The 17,634-nt window shown below is 39.8% G+C and overlaps 1 protein-coding gene across 1 annotated transcript in view; it reads left to right on the forward strand.

Annotated features, from left to right (window-relative positions):
- Positions 1 to 17,634, forward strand: part of WARS2 (tryptophanyl tRNA synthetase 2, mitochondrial) — a 46,540-nt gene that overhangs the window by 16,420 nt on the left and 12,486 nt on the right. The window contains exon 2 of the mRNA XM_074927667.1: positions 5,961 to 6,218. Within this exon, the coding sequence (XP_074783768.1) occupies positions 5,961 to 6,218 (258 nt within the window). The remainder of the gene's footprint in view (positions 1 to 5,960; positions 6,219 to 17,634) is intronic.

Genomic DNA, 17,634 nt, shown 5'->3' on the forward strand with positions numbered 1-17,634 from the left:
CTGAAGCTTTGTCCTTACCTTCAGTTACTCAAAGGATACCATTAGTATTGGTATTTGATTTTTATTTCTCTGTATCTGGCTATTGGGAGTCTTGAAAATGTAAGTGTCCGTCTCTCCCATCACTGGAAAGGTTGAGAAGCTGATATGTACTTGCTCTCTACTTCTAGGGCAGGATTTGTGTCATCACTCTAACTAGCCAAATTTTTATGTATACTTTTATGTAATTGTACAGATGTTTTCCTATACCAAATTAAAAGGAGAAAGCAATCCTGAGAATTGTCTGTCGATTGGCAGCTGTCTCCTACCTCCTTGAATGGGTGATTGCTTTTTCTGTTTTTAAAACCCACAGAGATGAACGTGTAGGCATAAGGTTTCCTTATGATTGTAGCTTGTCTGCTGTCATTTCAAGTGTATGATGGCAATATTTATGTGGAGTTACAAAGAAGAGAGGCTCCGAAAACTTAAGTCTTGTGAATGCTTTCACTTGATTTTATTTATGTAACTCCTTTGTGGAGGAACTGTGTTATGACTGATTTTACTACATACTTGAGAAGACGTTTTCTGTTGATGGTGCCAGGCAAATAGATGTATTTGACAGGTAAATACTTACATTCAACCCTCACAGAATTCATAAAGCTAAACATGAAAGGTATAGTCAGGATACTAAGAACTGGCTAGTGACATGGGATATTTTCATCTGCGAGGACGTTTTCCTTAAGTCCACCAACTTTGGTGTGTTCTCCAGTTCTGGCACATTTGCCTCATGAGCAGGGAATGTGTTTTCGGCTGCTGAATTGAGGCCCTGCCTATTGTAGCTCTCCTTACTACAACTGTGACATACAGAGAAAGGCTCTGCTTTGGTCCAAGAGGGCAGCATTGGGTTTTGGAAGCTATCATATTTTCCGGTATACTCTTTTGCATTGAAAATGGACATGGCCATACTGCAGGGTGTCAGGGCCAGACTTTAGCCATCCTGCTCTGGAACAAGAATGTAACCCTTATTCCTGCTTATCTGAGAGCATTTGGATGTTGACAGTTTTTTAATATAAGAAGCAGCAGTTGTTGATCTCATCATGAAAAAGGAGGTTAGGTAAGAAAACACTTGAATCTTAGTAGGTTTTGGGCTAAGCTTCATTTAGAAATACTGCTGAGAAATGCACTGTGACGTTTGGAATTGCCATTGTCTTACTGAGAGAAAACAAATAATAGACATTAAAATGTGTCAGATACTACAGAGTCAGATACTACAAGAGTGAAGATTAACATGCAGCACTACTGGTGTAGGTGCACACACCACACAGAGTTAAACATACGAACAGCAGGCTCACACTGTGCTTACTACAGATGTCTGAATGAGTGAGTGCCTGTGGGCTGGAGCTGCATGTCTTGTGGCTTTCACTCTGCTCCAGTGGGAAGTCTTCACTCCTTTTGTTTTTATCCTTTTCCAGCTCCAGTACTTTTGAGCACACAGCTCCCATCCCCTGACCTAACAGCTTCATTGAAGTGCATTCCAGCCCCATGATTTCATGGTACCAGGCAGAACTCCCCTGCCATGCTGCTATGCTGCCCGCTGCTTCTCACGGAGTGAACAAACAGGGAACATAAACTCTCTCCAAAGGAGCAATGTTCTCTGTATATTTTTAGTGCTAGAAATCCAAGATTCATTTAAGGGTGTTTTGTGGGGGCTTTTTTTAGTATAGACTTCTGCTAACACAATGGAATATTTCATACCACCCTATTTGCTGTAACATCTCATGCTTTATGTTGTTAAATGGAATCAAAGGACTTAAAGATGAAAGACTGCTAGTCAACTGGTCCCTCAGCTGGGAGCCGGTGTGTGTTTGTCCTTTGTATTGTATTTGCTAGTGCTTTACCCAGGTCCAGCCTAGCTCAGTTTTCATTATTGGATTTACTTGGTTCTACAAATTCCATACTTTAGGTTAAGTAATTGCTAAACTTAGACTCAGTATAATACTGCTACTGTTCATATCTTGTGCTTAACTTGGTATTTATTGCCCATATATTGAACAAACCTTTTATAAGTAGTTGTTTACCATTTGAATGTGAAAGCACTATTAAAGATGCCATGCTTGATTTCACGGTTATTTTCTTTACTGGATAGACAGAGAACTTAGCTCTCTCTTTATATGAAACTTTGTCCATTTTATGTTGTGCTTGGGTGTTTTCTTTCCAACATGTAGGGTGTTACCAGATGCTAACTTAGGAATTATTACAGTAAACCTATCTTTAATTAGTTCATTGTAACCCTTCAAATACTTGCAGTTAGTACAGAATTTGAATGTACGGTTTCTGGTGAGACACTGATGTCTTATATTGGTGAAAAATGTTTTCAGACTGCCTATTTAAATGTCACTATATTATACTCAAATTAGGGGACATCATAGGGCATGTATTGGCAAAATTTTCATAGTGACATAATCTGCAAACTGAGCAGTGATCTGGGAACAGGAAAAGGCAGTAACAAACATGTTGTGGGAAGGATGTGAAGCGGGGGCTATGGCTGCAAGTGACTGGAGTCCATGTGACTTGGAGACTGACAAGGTCTGGAGACAGAACTGTTCTTCACAGGCTCAGCGTGCCAGCTTGTTTTGGGTCAAGCTGTTGGCACGTGAGCTGATCTGTGCTGACTGCACAGAGGTTCCCACTTTCTGGTAGGTCTAACAGACAGTTACCTCAGGGGGTAAATCTGTTTTTGCTCTGAAGTAGCACTAGCTTCAGGGCCACAGGGAAAGGAAGAAATAACATCAGGAGACATTTCAGGTGATGCTGTCTTTGACTAGACTGCAGTTGAAAGATGTCCAAGTTTCTGCACCATGGTTTAATGTGGTCATCCTAACGTACTTCATTGGATGCACATCCATAGTGGATTTCTAGAACATTATAAAGTTTCTTAGATATTCTAACAGTGCAGGTAGGAAACATATTTTATATAAAGTCACTGGAGTCAAGGCAGTAATAGCTTACTTACCATATGGTATTCTCTGAGCCTCCTAACTGTCTTGATATACCATACAAGAGCTCTTCTGGGAAGCAGGGGATGGAAAACACAAGTGGAGGAAAAAAAGAATACAGGCATGCAGGAGGGATGAAAATGTTTGACAGGAAAATGGAGAGTAGAGCAGTAAGAAGCCTGTGTAGAAGAGTGTGGTTAAACAGGCATATAAAGGGGCACTGGAAAGCACGTAGCACTGTGGGGAGAAATAATTGTGGGAAGGAGCATCAGGATTTGAGCTGAGTCAAGTGAGACAGGAAGATGAGAAGAGGAAATATGCTCTCAAAACAACCAGAAGTTCTGGAATCCCTGTTAGGGGCAGAACACCATCTTAGTGATCATCTGTTTATGGATTTAGGGGCAAGTTTTCTTTGTGAGTTCTTATTCTCTTGGTGAAGAACAGGAACGTAGGAAGGAAAAGACAAATGTTATGCCTGTAAAGTACCTCTTGAATTGCCTAACAACTGTTCTATGCCCTTAGTACAGTTCTGAAGCCTTGTGAATCCCAATTTCCCTGAGTTTCTATGAGTTTCTTGAAGACTTCATTTAATTTATGTATGTTGGGATGCTGTATGCCTCCTTTTCTAGGTGAGCATCTGGTTCTTCTCAGTGTTAATAAGAAGATGGCTGCAGTCCTCTGTCCAGGTAGTAGCTTGGTAGGAGGTGGGAAGGTTCTGCAAGTGGTGTTAAATGCTCTCATGTAGGTTCTTAGAAAAACAAGAGATCAAATGGCAAACAAGGAATTGAGTATCATAGTTCCATTTTTGTGTAATGGAGAAAAGAGACATGGGTGGTCAAGAACTGGAGCACAAGAACTGGAAGTTAGAATTGCTGTTGGAGGAAATGGTGTACGTTTCATTGCAGTGACTACCTTGCAGCTCCTGTGCTGGAGGTTCTCCAAGAGCACTTAGAAACTGACTCAAGAATATACTAGAAGTCAAGAAGATATTTGGGATGGGGTGAGGGAGTTACCAGCTGGACTTAAATGTGTTGGTTTAAGCCTTGCTGGGACCGGAGACCACGTTGCTGTTGCCCTTCCCCCACCCTCAGCTGGGCGGGCTGGAAGTGAGGCACAAACCCCAGGTTAAAATAAGAAGAAATTTAATACAACAGTGTGATAAATAACAATTTGAACAACAACAGTAGCAATGATAACAACAATAAACAGTAATAACAGTAAACAAGACAAAAGATATACAGAGAAGTACCACAATGGTTACAGACAGCTCGCTCGCATGCTTTCTGTGACCAAAGCCACAAAGGAAAAAGCTTCCCTCGCTCCCACGCTGACATCAGCATGGTATGAATAACCCACCTGGAGATCCCTTCCCCCTCTCTGCTGGGGAAACTTAACCCTATCCTAGTTGAACCAGGGCAAATGTGTAGGCATTTATGTGAGCAGGGAGGAATTATCATGGCTGCTAGCCCAAACCTGCTCCTACCTGTCAGTGCAAGCACTTAAAACACTGGATAAGAAAACTGTCTTGATCTGAAAAACAGGCTTACTTTGAAAGCAAAGAGAATTTTTCAGCATTTTTTGAAGGAAATGGGCCAGGCTTTTTCTGAACTATAGATCATGTTAAAAAAACCCCAACTATTCCACTTGGAAACACTTTCTCATTAATTTTTCTTGAGTCTGAGTCAAAATGAACTAAGCCCATTTGAAGTCCTTTTTTCAACAGTTAAAATGATGGTACTTGCTCTTGACTTTTGCTGCCATTTTGTGTGGTTTCATAGTTGTATGACTTCCCCCCCCCCTGCATTTGTAAGAGATTCTCTGAAATGAAAACAGACTACATCAGTAAATTCTCTCTACTTTGTTATAGATGTTGCTTATAAAATTTAGCAGGAAAAAAATCGTGTAGCCAGAGGCATAATGAAGTTGATGCTCCTGCCTCACAACAGAGTCTGAGGGTTTGTATTGTGCAGCTTTGTGACTGGGACTCCCTGATGAGGTTGGTGGGACGCTCATTTATAAGTCAAGCAGTCTTGCATGCTCTTACAACTTGGCACGTAACAAGCATTTTCAAATAAAACATTACTGAGTTACTTCTGAATATGGTGGAATTCTTTGGAAAGGTCGGGGAGGTAATTGATCATATGCTGACAGCTTGGGGCTCTGAGAAAATGGTCAGATGGAGGACTGGGATGCAGGAAAACAAACTTTCCAAGATGGTAACTGTCACTTAGCCAACCTATACATGTTTTAAACTTTTTAATCTTTGCTCGCAACCTCAGCTTCTTAATCATTTTTTGCTGGTTCTCTGTGAACTCTCTTCAGATGTTGACACTTTACAGGTAGTGATGCATCCACAGTATTCCAGGTGTGATCTTGAGCTATAGCAGTATTTCTTTGTAGAGCCCTTTTAGAAACTACTGCTGCCAAGATGGGTAGTTTCAGAACATTGATAATCTCTTTCATTATTCTTTGACCTTTGTGTCAAGGACTAGGTTTCTTTCAGGAACTGCTCAGAATGTTCTTTGCAGCTAGAAAAATAAGTCTCCAGTGTTCATGAGAGTTAAGATGGCAATCTACTGGGATATTGCATATGTTTACAACAGAAATGCTTGAATTGCTCTACGCTGTGATCCTAAGTTTCTGTATCAGAGTGGATAATGTACTAGAGAGACATACAGCTTCATTGCAAAAAAGGATGAAAGAATGTATCACTTGGTTTCTGAGATCTAGTTTTCACTGATCGTGTTTACAGCTATGTTTACATGTGCCATCTGACAACTTAAAATTATGCTGTCAGTCTCTCTGCAGTAGGATAGTGTAGTGTGACTAATTTACTGCAATTATGCTTAATCAATCCTGAGGTAATTTATATGTTAATACACTGATGGGACGAGAGAAGAGACAGTTGTAAGTCAATAAATGACTTCAAAATATAAAAGAATCTGTCAAAAATATGCATGTGTTAATTTTACCAATGCTTTGTAACAGAATACGGTCGTGGATCGGATTTTCTCTGGTATCCAGCCAACTGGAATGCCTCATCTGGGTAACTACCTTGGAGCCATTCAGAACTGGGTGAATCTGCAGGAAGAGTGCAGCTCAGTGCTGTACAGCATTATGGACATGCACTCTCTCACCATGCCCAAGGAACCAGCTGTCCTGCGCCAGAACATACTGGACACCACTGCTGCCATCCTTGCCTGTGGTATTGACCCAAAGAAGTGTTTCCTCTTCCGACAGTCACTGGTTAGTGCTCCTCTTATGTTGTTTCTCATTAAGTGGCTTTCCACCCATAATAATGAATGAGCATAGCATTACTGAACTCCTTTATCATCTTTGTGTTGGTGGTCCTAGAACATACTAACAGTGTTGGATTTCAAACTTATCTCTTGCTGCTGTTTTGAAGTGGCTGAAACCATGATTGAGAAGTCCATTTAGGGATAAGTACATTTTCAATTTCCCAAGCAGAGCTAGAGGTTTGTGTGGGTTATGATTAAAATACTGAAAAGACCTGTTAGGAGAGCATTTATTTAGCTCTGTAAGTCTCACTTTAGTCACAAAGTTAACTCATAAATGTGTAAACATAGTCTGTGCAACCATAAAGGCAAGAAAAACATGTTTCTATGGGTTTGTATAATTTCTTACCACTTTATCTGCCAGCTGCACAGTATCTTAAACAGGTGATTGGCATGGTAAATTTTGTGTTGGTTCCATCATAATCACCAGGGAGTTACCAGTCTTCTCTGGAATTTTTTCCCCTTCTTTGCTATAACCTCCTTCTCATACGCACCTTTTTTTCATGTGATCTGATAATTCATATGTGAAATATTTGCTTCTTCTCTTGACCACCCGAAGGGGTACCTTCCTACTTGGTATGTGTCAGCCTAGACTATCACATACTGCATTTTCCTGGAACACATCTTAGTTTCTTGCCTGATTAACTTTCTGTTGCTGACTCTAAACTGGCAAACTTCTGTAATTTTCCACAGAAGTAGATGTGTCATAGCTTCTGCTCCTGTGAAGACATCTTTAAATGGATGTCCAATTTGCAACAGAACTGCGAAGGTGATATGTACAGGGTCTGAATTTTATCAGTGCGAGATGAAACCATGATATTGCATTCCTCCTTTGAACGTCGTTCTTTACAGGCAGAGTTTCCTGAGGTTGTGAAACAGCAAATGACAGTCATAGCTCCATATCCCCGGTGGATATTAAAATTATGAGGACAGATACACTTCCTGCTTCAGTTTTCCTCTGTATTAAAAAACCAATCTAAATAGATTAGCTCAGAATTCTAAGGGAGATATATTTAAATTAATTCATCCTTTGTTCAAATCTATTTATCCTTTTAAATAAGTTGCCAGCTTGGAGGTTTTTTTGGCTCTGCTCTGACAACTTCATTCCCATTGAGGCTGACATCAACTGGAATAATCTCAAGGTGAGTTACAAACCAGTGATTCAGTAAAAACCAGTCTGTTTTGTTTTTTCTTGTTTTCACGCAAGTGAACAATTCAGTTAGTTACAACACAGGATCAGTGACTAGATACACAGAGAGAACTCTTCAGCCTGGAAGAGGGGTGATTTACAGCTTATGGTTAGGGAGGACTAAAGGTTTTTAAAACTGCAGGCAAAGTGGAGAAAATAGGTAGGGAACAACTGTGTTATCCACTGAAGAACATGAACAGGTATCAAAATAATTCAGCACGAGGAAAACAATGCTGCATTTCATGCAGTCCACGGTTAAGCTGCAGAACGTCTTGGCACAGGATACAGTGCATGCTGAGATGTCGATGAATTCAGAAGAGGACTCAACAAATTAGTCTGAAAAATGCACTGGGGAGTGTTATATACCTGAGGTGGCACCTCTGCAGGAAGTACTGAAACTACAGTAAGGACGATATCTGTGCTTTTCTGGGCTTACATTCTTTACTGTTGGTTGCTGTCAGAGATGGATATTTGATCTGTTCCAGTGTTGCTTTTTTTATGTTCTTATGAGTCTAAAAGCTAAACTACTGCTGTTCCAGGTCTTAATAAAGCCAACACGCACGCTTCCCCTGAAGGCAGCGGATTATCAGTGAGGATCTTCCATTGCAGTCAGCCACAGAAACCGTGTTCTATCTTACACAATATAATAATGCAGAGCTTCAGTCTTTGAGTTCCCAAAGAGAATGTGTCAGACTCAGGAAAATGATGGGAGGACAGGACTAGAAGTGATGCTTCTACAGAACCAATATGCTCAACAACCAATGAAACCTTTAGATAGCTAGACTTGAAAAATATCCAGCTTTATCAGCCAAAAGTTTCCAGCAATGATGATTCTGATTTACGTAATGGTGGTTAGGCTGGCCTCTGTTAGACTACCTTTTATCTTAATTTTTCTGGGTGTCTTTATATGTCCAGATTGTTCTTCTCTGGTTGTTGTTCTTCTACAATCTGAACCATTAAGTATTTGCTTTCTGTAGGCAGTGTCTGATGTCTTGAACCATATTCTTACTAATACTTATCACATGTATATCAAAACAGCTTTCAGAAGTGGCTGATTCTAGCACATTTTTGAAAACTCATTGTCACGCTGCAAACAGAAGGACTGTTAGAGTTGTTTGGAAATCCAGGCTGTTTCAGTAATGGTTCCGGCTGAAGTGGTTTGTTGACTTCCCAAAAACAAGCTTATTTGAGCTGTATGTAGTGGTCAGGTATACCCAGAGATGCACTATGGTCTGTTACAATTGCATTGGCAGGACCAGATGTTCCTCTGGAAGCAATTAAAAGGAATATCTGCGTGTAGCTCTTGATGCGAGGAAAGGAGACAGGAACCTTGCTAATGTGATTATTGTTTTAGTATGATAATGAAACAGTATGTTATGGAATGTCATAATATCGAGATGACTGTTTCTAAAAACAAAGGTGTAAAATAGGTTGCAGCTATTGCTAATCAAGAAAGTTTATTGCTTGATTTTGAATTGGTAATTGCTCAGTTTTCAGAGAAGGAGCTGGCCTCTCCTTTTCAGCCACTGTAGCAGTCTCCAAAGGTGGGTGGTCTAAAAAGCCACAATTTTGTTTACAAACATTTGGCTGAGGTGTAAAGCAAAGTGACCAAAACCAGTTGCATACTGAAATAGGTTGTACTTCCAGACGTCATCAGGAAAGTAGTGAAAATCCATCTGCAAATAGAGAACTGGATTAGGCATTTGGTTATGGGCAAAGTAGCTTTCTCTTTTCAATACCAGATCAAACTGGTAAATGAGAGAGTTCTCCGTAGATTTAACATGCTACAGTTATTGCTGTATTTTGAGTTCTATCTTGGTAATTACCAAATTATAGCTCACAGAAGTGGTACTGCAGTTACTTCTGATTTACACTCCTGTTTATTTTTTTTGCACAAACATTATACAATGAAATTATTATTAAATAAGAACTTTTGGTTTTAATCACCAAAACCAACTACAACTGGTAGCACCCTGATTCTGTAGCAGTAATAGCAGAATGAAATTCCTGCATTGGGAAAGTATGCTAGTAATGGTAAGCCCTATTAAGAGAATTGCAGTCCTGTTGTAAATGCTGCTGTGTCCTCTTTCTCTGGATTAACCTAGGCAAGAATGGTCTAGAATTGCTCAAGAGAGGGGATTTTTTCTTCATTTATTTGTCTTACTTCTTCTGTATTTTCTTTCTATTGCTGCTCGTGTAGCTTCTCAGGAATATGTTTGCCATATGTGAAAAAAAATATTGATACTTTGTTTCTTGAAAGGCATGTGCATTTGGTCAGAGTTTCACTGTCAGTAGACTTTTATTTACAGCAGGGTTTATGCAGATCAAATCTCTAATCCAGGGGTATCTGAAATACCTTCCTCCAGAGTTTTCCCATGTTTTATCATTCTTTCCAGTACAAGCAAAAGACAAAAGGCTGAACAATATTAATCACAGAATGACTGCTGGAGAAAAGTGTGGTGAGAACAGATACCTCTCATGTTTTTACTACATCCAAAAGGTGCTGCTATGATAAGGATACAGGTGAAGTTGTCGTGGAGTCCTAGACTTCAGTGATGTCATTGCCTTGCAAGTAAAATGAAATTGAGAGGAATTTTGCTTAGACTGGTTTTTATTGTACTGCTTAGAGAGTATATGGCTTCTGTTCTTATGTATCAGGTATACAGCTAAGTTACCTATAAATGGAAAGTGCTAGTTTGATGAAAATTTGGTTTTTATGCTTCAGAATCTCCCATTTGTAAATTACAGTTTTTTGTAACATGTATATAAACAGAAAGTTAATGGCTGGCTCTGTATTTGGTCTCCATACATAGCAGTTCACCAAATACCTCCCACACTTACATTACTATATACAAACCTGAACTCCATTTTAGGGAAGTAGTGACTTCCCTAAAAAAAGAAGAACAAGTGATGATTACTTGAAAATATTTAGATGCAAGAAAGATGATGATGAATATTTAGGGTGGAGCTTGAAACCACATTGTCTGTGAAGGGTTATAAACAAGCACACTTAATTAGAATACCTGGGAAGAGACAACTGTGGAATGTGTTGGACACTAGAATGGCTTCCCAGTGAGAGAAGCTCTTTCATTGCAGCTTATTTAATTACATTTTCTTAAGTAGTTGTAGGAGACAAGTTGTAGAAGAGTGACGATTTCTGTAAGAATAAAAATAAATGTGTATTTCAAAATTATGCATTTTTATTTGGAGCACAGCTGAAAAATGTATGAAACCCTCTTTGCTCTTAGAGAAAACAATGTCAAGATATGCTTTAAGTGGCTGCCTTTGCCTTCCAGGCATAAAAGAGAAGTAACAGATTAATGACTTATACAACATATCCTGAGTATACTAGAAGAAAGAACAAATATTATTACTTAAATTGTACCATAACTGATAAAAGCTGTAACAGTCATCTTTCATAAAACATTCTAAGTTTTATTAAAAACAAAAAGAACTACGAGGGGGGGGAATAAGGAAGACAGTAAGCAATCTGCACACGTGGTAAACTTATATGGTATAACCCATTTTCTCTGATTCCTGGTGGGTACAATACGCATTTTAGTTCTTACCTATAACCATCTTGTATCTCATCTGCTTCACAGTGCAAACAGTTTTAGAAACTGCTTTGCTTTTATGTGGTCTCAGGCTGTTCTTCCCGTCCACCTACCTATCGTAGTAGATTCATGCTGAATGTCCCAAGAGAAACTAAAATTCCATCAGAGTTGATTCAGCAGGCAGTGGCTAATATGCTGCACTAACACTTCGCTGAGTCTGAATTTCTGGACAACGTAACATTCAGTTTTTGGGTGGAAAATTGCAGTTTTCAGCCTTCTGGATGGGGTGATTTATTTTCTGAGTATAATCAACTGCAGTATTCTTGCAGTGTGCGAGCAAATTGAAGCAGTAACTCTGGGAGGTGGGAATTTGCCAATTTGTCTTAGCCTTAACTCCAAAAGCCAAAATATGACAATTTAAATGTGTGCACTAACTGTTTCACTGCTATTATTTTCCAGAAATATCCAGCTGCTTTGTTTTGTGGGCAGAGTTTGAATGGATTCATTCTACTTCTTGTCCAATTTTCAGAGGGGCTTAAAAGCTTCCATTGCATCATAGCTTATAAATTCATTAAAGTACATTAATTTAGCATGGTCCATTGAAAACTTCCTGTCATAAGAGGAAGTATGTGACTATTTAATTTAGAAAATTATTCTACTTCTCTCATCCCTCTTGTTTTCTCCCCCACAGGACAGGGCTAGATATAACTAGAGCTCAGTGGGAAGAAGAGTCATGGTTCAGTAGGAATTTTTTTTTTCTCTCTCTTCCTTAATTTACCTGGTTTATCTCATACTGTTATGTAGCTGTTATATGCTACTCTGTCCACCAGTCTTCTGGACACCAAACTAATTACTCAGAAAGTATTGTAGTTTAGACTAGGAGAATGTTTCTGAAAGTAAGTTTTATTTCATAAGAATAAACAGAGGGAAAAGGGTGCCTCGGCCAAATTAATGTGTTCTATCTGAGTTTATAACCAGTATAACCTGAACCCAGTAGGGATATTCTTGGTCAGGTTCTTTGGAAAGGAGAGACAGATCTTATTTCTGTAAGTTTTAGCCAAATATAAATAAGGATAAGTTATTAAAATGTTCAAAGGTAATAGTGAAAGCTGTAAATACTGATAGATTTACCAGTGATAGCTAGATAAACACCCCCCAATTCAATGCATTGCTTAACAGGTTCTTAAATCAGATGTTGCCTTTGTAACCATGAACTTATTCTACCCACACTTGAATTATTTCTTTGAACAGGAATTTGAGATACCATGTCAAATTTTCTGTCATGAAAGTATCTCACTGGGTGTTCAGTTGCTGTGTGTTTGATTCAAGAGCAGTCTATTTTGTCTTGTTTATGGCCCCCTTATTCTCTCTAGCTGTATGAGATAGAAATGCATTACCAGGTATCTTGAACATATTGCTTGCAACCTTAAGCATTAATAAAAACTCACCTCTTATTCAAGAAAAATAAATGTGAGCAACACTTTCTTCTAAAAGGCCTCTTGAAGTTTTTGGAAGCACTAATTGGTACTTCTAGAAGCGACAAAAATCCTAAAAAAGATGTTTCATTTATTTTGAAATTTAGTACACTTTCCCTCCTCTGTTCACATTTCTTTTAGTACACAGCTATCCAAATTACCTCCCCAGACCCACTTGTTTGTTCTCTACACTGTCAAAATAAAATCTTGGAAATTTATTGCCCATTTAAAATGTAGCCCTTAATGAGGTTACACTGCTGAGGGGAAGCTGTTTCCATATAACAGATACACAGCAAATTTGCAGTTCATTAGAAAGAAGGGCTATAGATTGCAACTTCAGGAATCCATCTTGAAAATGAAACATTGCATCTCTTTTTGCAGAAAGCCACTTCAGCTGCGGACACATGACTTTGTATAATAAGCCTCAGAAAGCTGAGTTCCAGTGTTGCTGATTTGCCTGCTTTCAGATCAGCTCATAGTATCCATGCCTCTCCCTCTGTTATTGTTCTTGTATCTTATTGCTTGCTGTCCGCCTCAGCTGTATGTCTCAGCATGAAAAGTCATCTAGAATTACTGGGACAAAAAGCAGCTATTGGTTTTCCATGTATATATTATCTAATGTGGCTGTGGCTAAGGAATAGCAGCAATAACTTGGTAGGGAATAGCTAGGATCAAGGATGAAGTAATAGATCTGCAGGGAGAAGCCCTGAGGTTGTACTTCAGCATATAACGCCCCAGAGATGATCCAAGTGTAAATTGTGATCTGAGTTTAATAATGTCAAATGGCCACACAAGTGAATTAAGAAGCTATTTGTCTGTAAAGAGGGAGGAGCAGGGCAGGGCACTCAGCCAGGTTAAGAAACGGAGATGTTTGTGCCTTCTGGATAACTGCTCATTATCATTTGGCAGTGGTCACCTCTGTTAAATAAGTGTGCCTTAAAAAAATAAAAGGAATCTGACTGTGCAGACTTGGGCTTGTCGGACCACGAGGAAGCAATGTAAGTAGTTTGTTCTGGAAGTAACTCTTTGATAAGTGATTAGTAAGCCAGGTTGTGGGGGATGCTTAAAGCAATGGAAATTGAAGGAGGAAATGTATCGCTGGTAATAGCAGAGAGATGACCATCTCGACCCTTTGAGAAATGTTGATGGTTTTTACAGACTTGTAACAGATTAGGAAAGAAAACTATGTTAAAGTGGGTGAGACCACAGAGCAGGAAAAGAGAGAAACGATGTTTTTACTGAGAGAAGCAAGGGCTATGATTTGGGCTGCCTAAAAAGGGAGGGCACTATATAGATCTGGTTAAGCTTTTTTGTGAAAACTGCTAAATGGGAAATAGTTGGCTTTGTAAGGGAAACAATAAATAGAGGACTTACAAGACTGTTAGTCCTCCAAATATTTTCAACCAAACTACAAGAAATATTTCCTGAGAAAATCATATTTATATTGAAAACAGGCTGTTAAATTCTTGCAGTAGACAAACATAGCTGTAGCTGGCATGAAGGATTTAATGGATTAGATAGCTGTTTTTCAGAATTACCAATGATTGTAACGTTCTTGGAGGTTGGTTTGACATACAGTTCAGGGACTGTCACTGGTGGTGAGTTTTGTTCATTAAAGATGTAATTCTGTTTTGCTACGTTTTGTGGTATTTTTACTGGGGTATTTGAGAGAGAGGGCACTGCTGTGAAACTGATGTCTTCGCAGTGAAGGTTATTATTCTGTTCTGTTATTATTGTTCTGTTTCAGGAAGGTGGGGATTCCTGAAGTATACCATAGCTCCAGAAGGTACTTCTGTTGTCAGATTTTAAAATACAAAACACATTAAGTTCTTTACTCATTCAAGTGTACACAGAATAATCTTAGCTGATTAAGACTCTGTACCCTTTCATTTTCTGGAGTTAGATTTAGGGTGAGCTCCTTTTTGTAAAAAAAAAAAAAAAGAAAAGAAATGCAAACAAAATACCTCTCCAACAGACCTACTCTTTTTAATGAAAATCATTTGAAAAGCAATGCTTCTTTGACAAAGGTCTTCCTGGAGATGGCAGGATAAATGCTACTTAACACAATAGGAAGCAACTGAAAATCATTTGACAGATTGATAACGAAGATAAGATGCCTTTTCTCTGTTTCATTTCATTTCATTGTTTGAATTTGCTGGAGGGATTGTCTTTCTCCATAATACTGTGGGGAAATAAAAATGCTTGTGGGTGAAAATACCAGAATCTAACAGAAAATGTGTCATTGGGATTGTACTGCTGACCCACGATCAAGATGATAATAGTGATCAGGAGATGTTAAGTGAAATGAGAGAAGTTGCAAATTTAGGACAGGGAGCAATAGTATTATGTTTCAACTATGCGCATATAACCTTTATCAGGATGAGACATATTGATAAATTTTTGGATGCGCCTTTGTAAAAATCTGTTAGAAATTGTGCCATTCTACGTTTGCTTTTGGGTGGTGTGCAGGACCTAGTTCAGGATGTTTTAGTGGAGGGCTCTCAGTAGTAGCAAACTCATTATAGTGGTGTTTAGCATTATGGCTGTAGAGAGCAGACCAAATAAAGTGCATGAATATTCTATTTCAAGAAAGGGTGCTAGGTGAAAATAAATTGTCAAAAATAAATAAATAAAAACCAAGGAAACTAAAACTATCCTGGAAGTAACATTTTTTAAAAACCAAAGGTATTTTAAAAAAACCCAACCAACAGTTAAATGTGTGTCACCATTCACGAAGAAAACATTTGTCCAGCAAACCTCTTTCCATGGATCCATAAGTTAGGAGGCAATCATAGGGAAAGATTAGATTTTCAGAAGGGAAAACTTGCCCATATTAGAAAAACAAAAAAACTACAAAATTGCAAATGCCTTTTTTTAAAAAAAGAAAAATTAAGGGGGCTAAAAAAGGATTTGAGGACCACCCTGCAGAAGATTCTTAAACTGATAACTAAGTGGTCTTGCATCAAAAACAGGAGGCCATTTAGGGGACCAGTGAGTGCAAAGTACAAGAGACACTCAGGGTTGATAAAGCCCTAAGAGCTAGTCTCAGTTCTTGGCATTGGACTTTGCTGCTGACAGTGTTGGGAAGGTTGCCATATGCATTTTATAGCAGCAGATCAGAAGAGCTAAGTCAGTTTACTGTAAATTTACAGAAAATATTAGGTAAAGATGGACAGTTTAGGCACCAGATGGCATTCAGCTGGGAGTCTGAAAAAAACTCAGAGGTAAAATGCCAGAATTGGTGGCCACAGTGTGCAGTTTGCCACTGTAAATTCTCACTGTGCCAGAGGAATGATAGGTTGAAGTCATGTTGGCAGTACACAAGCAGAGCTCTAAATGGGACCCCAGAAACTACAAACTGGTGATTTTAACTTTCTTCTTACCAGGGTGGTAGAGTCTTCAACAAAGAATAGGATGCTGAGTGCATGAGTAAACAGTCCCTTTGGAGTGTCACTATGGTTTTTGGGGCCACTCCTGTTTAACATCTTTATTGATGATCTAGACGAGGGTATCGAGTGCACCCTCAGTTAGTTTGCAGATGACACCCAGTCAGGTGGGAGTGTTAATCTGCTCGAGGGTAGGGAGGCTCTGCAGAGAGACCTGGACAGGCTGGAGCCATGGGCTGAGGCCAACTGGGGGAGTTTCAATAAGGGCAAATGCCAGGTGCTGCACTTGGGCCACAACAATCCCCAGCAGCGCTACAGGCTTGGGGAGGAGTGGCTGGAGAGCTGCCAGTCAGAGAGGGACCTGGGGGTGCTGATTGACAGCCGGCTGAACAGGAGCCAGCAGTGTGCCCAGGGGGCCAAGAAGGCCAATGGCATCCTGGCTTGTGTCAGCAATAGTGTGGCCAGCAGGGACAGGGAAGGGATCTGACCCCTGTACTCGGCACTGGTGAGGCTGCACCTCGATGATGGGTTCAGTTTTGGGCCCCTCACTCCAAAAAGGCCATTGAATGACTCGAGCGTGTCCAGAGAAGGGCAACAGAGCTGGTGCAGAGTATGGAGAACAGGTCTGATGGGGAGCGGCTGAGGGAACTGGGGGGGTTTAGTCTGGAGAAGAGGAGGCTGAGGGGAGACCTCATGGCCCTCTACAGCTCCCTGAAGAGAGGGTGCAGAGATGGGGGATGAGTCTCCTGAACCAAGGAACAAGTGATAGGACAAGAGGGAATGGCCTCAAGCTGCCCCAGGGCAGGGTCAGAGTGGCTCTTAGGAAGTATTTCTTTGCAGAAGGGGTTGTTGGGCGTTGGAATGGGCTGCCCAGGGCAGGGGGGAGTCCCCATCCCTGGAGGGCTTGAAGAGTCGATTTGACCCAGCACTGAGGGATCTGGTGGAGTTGAGAACGGCCAGTGTGAGGTTAATGGTTGGACTGGATGATCTTCAAGGTCTTTTCCAACCGAGATGATTCTGTGGTTTCTTTAAAGCGAAATCCTGTTTCATTAAACTGCCAGACTCAATGAGGGTGTCAGTAAGTACATGGATAAACAGCATCCCAGGAACATAATGGATTTGAATTTTTTTAAAAGCCTTCTGTAAAAAAGGCTGTAAAAGGTTCTGTATCAAGTCTTATTTAAAAAAAAAAAGAAGAAGTATTGGTGGAAATGATCATTACTATTGCAGCTGGCTGGAGCTGAAAGCCAAATAGGATATAGCAATCACTTTTTTTGAATGGCATAGTCAGTAGTCATGTCCTTCAGGGATTCATGCTGGGAGCAGTTCTGGTCAACATCTTCATTCGTGATCTGAAAAGGTAGTGAACAGAAGTTTGTGGGCAATGCTAAGTTCTTCTGGGTGGTCAAACGATATGCCAAGGAAAGGAACTTCAAAAGGACTCGTAAAATAGAGTGGGTAGGCAAATTAGTGGTAGTGGAACTTTAAAGGCAAAGTTAGGCATCTAGGTAAATGTAATCTAACCAACCCTTCTTTATACAGTATTGAGCTGAGTCACAACACAGGAAAAGTTTTGAAGTCAGCATATGCAGTTCTCTGAAATCATTGGCTCGGCACAAGTAATTTTTTAAAAAGCCAACAGTTTGTCATTATCGACACATCACCAGGAAGAGAATTGAGAACATGACAGAGATGATGTTTTGTCGCTATACAAAACCTTGGTGTGCCCATATCTTGAATATTGGGTAGAGTTTTGGTGTCT

This window comes from Athene noctua, chromosome 1, assembly GCF_965140245.1.
Source record: "Athene noctua chromosome 1, bAthNoc1.hap1.1, whole genome shotgun sequence".
Lineage (NCBI taxonomy): Eukaryota > Metazoa > Chordata > Aves > Strigiformes > Strigidae > Athene > Athene noctua.